The sequence below is a fragment of the Chenopodium quinoa genome, unplaced genomic scaffold, assembly GCF_001683475.1.
Source record: "Chenopodium quinoa cultivar QQ74 unplaced genomic scaffold, ASM168347v1, whole genome shotgun sequence".
NCBI classification, from domain to species: domain Eukaryota; kingdom Viridiplantae; phylum Streptophyta; class Magnoliopsida; order Caryophyllales; family Amaranthaceae; genus Chenopodium; species Chenopodium quinoa.
Window position 1 is genome coordinate 1,064,163 of NW_018743977.1, and position 6,921 is coordinate 1,071,083.

The window sequence follows — 6,921 nt, forward strand, 5'->3', positions numbered from 1 at the left end:
AACTAAACTATAATAGGCGGCTCATATCAACTTTATATGCTTTTATTATACCTTCTGCTTTTTCTTCTTCACTCTTACAGCAAATACAACATTAGCTACAAGTCTACAAGGCTGAAAAGTGCAGAAAGACCAACATGTACAATTCAGTAATTCACTATGCTAAGCTTCAGAATGTGAAAATATGTAATCTGTTAATGTGGGAAGTACAGAGCCCTTTTTTTTACCCCTTTTGTTATAAGTGAGCGCCTTGTATTTGCCTTTAAAATCTGGCGATTAATAAAGCTACGCATTTTCACATTCATTTGATGATATAGCACAACACATTAGGTTCATCACTCTTCATCTTCCTTATCAGAATCTGCAAATACAGTCTTGGGCTGGGTCTCAGCGTAAGCTGGAGCAATAAACTTTGGATCTTTTTCTGCAGCATCTGCATACTTCAGTATAGCTTCTCTAGGGTCTTCATCCATCCATGTTTCTTTCAACATACCTCCTTGCTGCAAAGGGAATTCAGGTCAATTCTCAAACAGAAATGTCAAGGACCGAAATAATTTAGACTCATAGAAGCCATCCTTACCTTGAGGAGATATTGCGTTAATAAGCTACCCGAAGATGTACCAGTCCTCCCTCCATGGCCAGGTCCAGTCATAGGGAGCTCTGGTTTGTGGGATTTTACTGGGTCCTTCAGTATCTTCTGTCTCTGACGTTTGCGGCTTGGTTGATCTCTGAACATGGGAAGTGCATGAGGGTTGTGTATAGCTGGCTGCACTTCAAAGTCATCCACTGATTTCATCCTTGGGGCACGAGCAACACACACAAGAGCACCTCTCTCACTCATGTTTGGATCATACAGAACGTGTGTCCCTCCTTGGCTTTTATTTCCAGCAGTAGCGAAAACCTAAACACAAATATTTGAGGTTTAAAGATTATAGTTTTGCTTTTTATAGTGTTTTTTTTTTTTTTTCCTTATCCAAACAAGCTACTCTTCTGTATTATTGTAACAAGGTCAAACTTGATTCTCATAATGCAATTTATATCACACCCTTGGTAATTCCTTCATAATTAATTAAAGTAACAAGTGTGGGAAAGTGAGCATACCTGATTCAGCTTCGGGTGCCAAGCACACTGTACAACACTGCACGATGGAGAAATGCCAACCTTTGACGCTAATTCAAGTTTATCCCTATCATAAAAGCACAGCAACCCTCCAGTAGGGCTATCTCTCTCTACAGATGTACCAGTCAAGATAAGCTGCTCATCCGGACTTAATGCGATGTTTGTTTGAGCATAGTGGTTTTGCAATTCCTCAAACACCTTCAGAGATTGCTTCATTTGACGCAAGTCCCAAACCTGTAGTTTACGATTTGACAAAGTATGAGGATAAGATGAATTAGATATGTAGGTTCGAAAAAGCAGGTAAGCATTCATAAAAACAAGTAAAACTTAAATAACCTTTAGTGTGCCATCAAAACTTCTAGAAAACAGATGACGTTTATCACTTGAAAATCTCAACCCAGTAATATCATCTGAATGAGCGTTCTCAACACGAATATCTGGTCTGCTTCCCCATCCAGGCTTGAGGTTCCATATCTATAGGTTACATAAGCATTAACAATGCTGAAAGAGGAATGTAATTTTATATAGGAAAATTTGTCAAAAATAAGCCAACCTTTACTTGGTTAGCTTAAAATAAGTCAACTTTTCGATTAAATAAAAGTAAGTTGAATTTTAAAGGTATTTACTTTAAATAAGTCAATTGACCTACAACCTATCAAACAGGTCACTTTCTTTTACATTCTTAAATTAAAAATTGTGTAAATTAATTAAATAGTAAAAACACTTAAAAAAAATAAAAATTAACTATCCCTTCTTTTGACCAGCCCCAATCACCATCCCACCCCCACCGACCACCACACGGACCACCTCCTCCACCTCAATACTTTTCTTTCTCTGCCCTCTCGCCAGCCTGCCCTCTCCCAGGCCCTTTCGCTTCTCTCTCCCTGAACCGCAGCTGACCCCTTTTTCTTTCCCCTCCCTAAACGCCGGCATTCGTCGGCCAGACAACTAAACCCACCTGAAATAATCCACTGTACCCACCTTTAATCCTACCCTAACCACCAAAACATCACCATATCTAAGACTAAACCAAACCTTAACCATCGAACCTCACTCCATCCACCCCGAAAAACCCAACACTCACCTAATAAGACCCCACCTTGAAAATTCGAAAACAAAATGGAGTAGAAGAGCAGAAACAGTGGTGGGATGGGAGAGACAAAAAGGGATCTCCGGTGACCGGTAGGTGGGAGGATGATCGGCGGTGACCGGTGGGTGGGAGGAAGATCGGCGGTGGCTCGGCTAAAATGCTGTTGCAGGCGCAGCACAGTGGGGTTGGGGGTTGCTCAGCAGAGGTGGAGGAATTTTTTTAATTTTTTAAAAAATATATTAATTAAAATTTAAATTTAATAATAAAATTTTAAAAATGATCAATTATATTATGACATGTGGCATATTTAACCTAAACAACCGATTAACTCCAAAACTACCAGGTCATGACTCATTTTCGAAAGATATCATATAAAGGTTGACTTATTTTTAGTTAATGAAAAGGTTGGCTTATTTTGAGCTAATCACGCAAAGGTTGACTTATTTTTGACAAATTTTCCTTTTATATATATTATTTATTATTTTTTTTAAAATGCAGCAGCACAACTATGGACTTAAGAAAATGAACAAGCAAGTGACATGTACCTGAATAGATCCATCTCCTATTCCACCAGCAATGCTATTTCCATCACGTTCCCATGCACATGTAGTTACTGGGACTCTCCCAGGCCTTGCGAGCTTTGGCTTAATTACCTATACAACAAGAGGGTTAAAACTGAAATTAGAAGTTTTACAGTTAGAACAAACGGCATTCAAAGCAGCAAAGATAACACTTAACCCAAGGTGATATACATCACTTAACCCAAAAGATTTTGATATCGATACACAAGGTTCTTTGTATCTCACAACCAAGAGGTTGTGGGATCAAACCCCACTAGTGACACTTTTGGGTGGGGATTCCCTTACCCTTCCCCCCCAATTCCAAAGTGCCTAGCCCGTGAACCAGGGACGAGAAGACCTGTGCGAGGTTCTGGCCCGGTAGGGCCCTTCTCCTTGAAAAAAAAAATCTTAAAATACGTTATTATTGTATATTGAGGTAAAATTACATTATAATAGCTTTCAAAAGGAATAAGCCAAAATCGAGTAAATAGGGCCTAGGGGGAATTCTCACTGGTAACCCTTTTCTTTTGACTTTTTTCATTGGAAGTCAATTACTATTTTAATTCTCTTTGGTAGCCCTGAACTAAAAAAAATTCAGGGCTACCAATATCATCACTTTCATCTCTCACCAAAAAATTACACTATTGCGTGCATCGTATCCAACTATCCTTATTTTCCTCTCCCTTACAATATCATCACTTTCATCTCTCACAAAAAAAAAAAAAAAAAACCATATTGAATGATACTACTAGTAAAGTACTACCTAGAAGAGTGATATAAGCGGAGATCGTTTCTTTCCATTTTTTGTCACTGTTGTTGAGGATGTTCTTGCAATCTTGCCTTCTTGAATGACAGTGATCATTCAAATTTACCCTTTTTATTGATTTTGCTTTTGATTTGATTTAATAATAGTTTCAGAGCTTTTGATTTGACTCGTTAAATATAAAAATAAATTACAAGTTCAGACTCAAAAGCCGATGCCAGAATCTAAGGCAACGCCTCCGACTTCTAGGGCTAGATAGAGGAGATAGAGGTGGGTGGTGAGAGTTTAAGGATTGAGGTTTCGAGGAGTGAGAGCTGATTTTGGGGTGGTGGTGGATAAAGTGGTTGGGAGGGTATTAAAGGAAGAAGGGAGGTGAAAATGGTGAGTCAGGTGATGGAACAAGAAAGAGATGACGATGGATGAGGAAATAACGTATTTCTGCTGGAGTAGAGCGAATGTGAAGGTTTGTTAATGGTAGAAAATTTGGGCTTGAGGGGAGAGAGGGGGTAGGGATGAGAATGAGTTAACTATAGTCAGTTACAGTTCAGTTTAACAGACTTTTAACCAAGAAACCACCGTTAATGCCACGATTGAGAAATTTAATAAGTTCAAGGCTACTAAGTACTAACTATAAAAAATGAAAAAAAATGGTCACCAATGTAAAAGGTCAAAAGTAATGAGCTACCAATGAGAATTTCTTAAAAAAAATACAGTATAATTTATCAACGTAAATCATGATTCACAACACTTGAAAAAAATTTAGGCACACAAAGCAAAGTGACAGATAATTGGAAAAGTGGAATAAAAGGCAATTAGGATGATCAAAAAGTTGGAAACCATATTATATTGTATCATGGTTTCTAAAGACTGGAAAATAGTATTTAGCACCCACCCCAACCCCCCCCCCCCCCAAAAAAAAAAAAAAACTAAAACTTTAGCAAGCATTCAAGTAAAACACGTGAATTCACACACACTCACACACCAACACCCACAAAAACACATGAATTCAAGTAAATATTAGCACCTGCTTTAAATAAACACATGAAATCAAGTAAATATTAGAACCTGCTTTTGGGATTTGAAATCATTTACATCCCATACACGAAGTGAACCATCTTCAGATGATGTTAAGACTGTCTCCTTTTTATTTGGGTGCCACTCTCCACAAGTTATACCAGATATGTGACCCTTAGTATTCTTAAGATCACGTATATACATATCACCCTTTACAAACTCGCCAATAGTAAGCCCATCACGGTCATAAATCTGACATAAGAGAATGTATTTTCATTAGAGATATCAGCATATAAGAAACCAATGACCATAAATTTAGAGTAAGCAGAGCAAAGTAAAACCTTAGCTTGAGCAGAGCCGGTAACACACAAAAAGAATCCAGCTGTAGGACTCCAACTCAGTGAGCGAACTTGGTGACCTTCAGATGGTTCCAATTGTCTAAATGAAGCTAAATCTCGTTTCATGCCTTGAAAATCGTACATACGTACTGTATAATCATAACTACCAGAAAGAACTCTTGATCCAGAATGATCAACTGCTAAAGCAGAAACAACCTGCCAACAATTTAATATAGTCCAATTTTATCAATATATGATCTAAACCATAACAATTCTTACTCTGCCAACGGAGAATGAAAAAATCTACAATTGAAGTTGAGTAAAGCCAGCAATAGTTTCATGCTAAAATAGATCCAACTCTAACGACCAGATAGCGGTACAAATCTCATTAAAGCAACCTTCTGCCTTCACCTCTACCTAACAGGCCACCCACACTTATAACTCTTACAATTTCATGCAGCTATAAAAATCAGGCAAATGCATAAAGATTAATTTTCATATACAAAATTGGAAACAAAACCTAAGTACACTTGGAACTTGATGGAACTCTCACCATAAAGCAACCTTTTTTCCTTATCATATTCAAAAGAAACCCACAAAACAACTAAAAATGATGGCAAGATGATTATTCAATATCAATTATTCATGGACTAATTAAAACAGCATTTATCGAAACCCCCTCGGAACACTTAGGCTAAGAGGCGACTACACAACAAACCATTTCTAACCACATTTTCAGCTACAATTATAATCCTCAATCTTTGCCAATAATACCAAACAAGCTTAATTTCACATATAACACAACAAAGTAATCAAAATACAAACCTGCTCATTAATCATCATACTACTATAACAATATGCCAACATTACACAAACTAATATCAATCAAAATATTAATAAAAAACATTAACAAACTAAAATTAAAGAATATAAAATTAGTTCATCCATTACCTTAGTATGTCCCTTCAAAACAATCTCATTACTCAAAGGAATCCCATGTCGAGTACCCTCTTCCTCATCATCATCCTCATCTTCAGTATCCTCATCAAAAGTCCTCCCTTTGAACTCGGCGGGCCGCGGCGGCCCAATCAAATCCCCATCATCATCATCATCAACTGAGCCCACTGACGGCGGAGGCGGCGGCCCAATCAAATCCCCATCATCATCATCATCCTCCTCAATAGTCGGCGGGCGAGGTGGGCCCACTAATTTCTCATCAGACTCAGAATCATGGGGTTTAGGGTTAGGGTTAGGGTTTGGGCGGACAGAATCAATCCAAGCTTTGGAAGAGGAGGATATAGAAGGGAAGGAATCGGCGGCGGGTTTAGCTGCCGGAGATTGTTGATCGGAAGTTGATCGACGAGTAGTGTTGTGAATGGCTTCAAGTGGGGTTTGGGGTTTTGACTTTTTGCCGAATGAAAGGGGAAATTGCGCCCTAATTCCATCGTAAATCTCTGATTCATCCTCCATTGATGAGAGCTTGATTTTTGAATTAGAGATGGGTTGTTATGGAGTACAAATTGTAATATGGTTGTGGTTTATTTTGCCGCCATTAGAGAAGCTTGAAAAAGGAAAGCCAAAATACTTGTGTTTAGAAAAAACGAAAGAATGAAATGTTGGGCCTTTCCGAGTTCGGCCATAATTTTTTTGAGCTGAACTATGGGCACTATAAGTTTACAATGGCTAATCGAGTTAAAGCAGCTTGCGAGTAATTTGAAATTAGCTCAATCTAAACTTTGATTAAAACTTGACATGAGTTGGCTAAATATCAAACTTGGCTTGACTCGACAATTTGACGAACACATGTTGAATAAGCTCTGACGTGACTCAATAAGCTCTTGTGCAACTTGATTATTATTATTATTATTAATTTTTTTTAATATATTGCATTTTGTAAAACAAATGTGTAATCATTTTTCCGATATAAACTTGACATTTTCGATAGCCCGCCATCGTTATTTGATGTCGTACCAACAATCATCGATAATTCCACATCTATCGATTGTTTTGGCCATCGAAAGCTAATTGGCTTAGTCGTTG

At 37.9% G+C, this 6,921-nt stretch overlaps 1 protein-coding gene across 1 annotated transcript; it reads right to left on the reverse strand.

The window, feature by feature from the left end:
* Positions 1-21: 21 nt before the first annotated feature.
* LOC110689690 (WD repeat-containing protein 70-like) lies at positions 22-6,540 on the reverse strand. The gene is made up of 8 exons (XM_021866471.1): positions 5,833-6,540; positions 4,885-5,097; positions 4,595-4,795; positions 2,752-2,859; positions 1,453-1,590; positions 1,099-1,350; positions 578-898; positions 22-497 (listed from the first exon to the last, which is right to left on the reverse strand). The coding sequence occupies exons 1-8, from the start codon at positions 6,349-6,351 to the stop codon at positions 333-335; spliced, it is 1,917 nt and encodes a 638-aa protein (XP_021722163.1). The 5' UTR covers positions 6,352-6,540; the 3' UTR covers positions 22-332.
* Positions 6,541-6,921: the final 381 nt, after the last annotated feature.

Bases quoted from the DNA above. Each gene is read 5' to 3' on its own strand.
- LOC110689690 (XM_021866471.1), bottom strand. From the start codon at position 6,351: ATGGAGGATGAATCAGAGATTTACGATGGAATTAGGGCGCAATTTCCC. The intron at 5,098-5,832 runs GTAATGGATGAA...AATTGTTGGCAG, and splicing joins TTTTGAAGGGACATACTAAG to GTTGTTTCTGCTTTAGCAGT. The intron at 4,796-4,884 runs GTTTTACTTTGC...CTCTTATGTCAG, and splicing joins CCGGCTCTGCTCAAGCTAAG to ATTTATGACCGTGATGGGCT.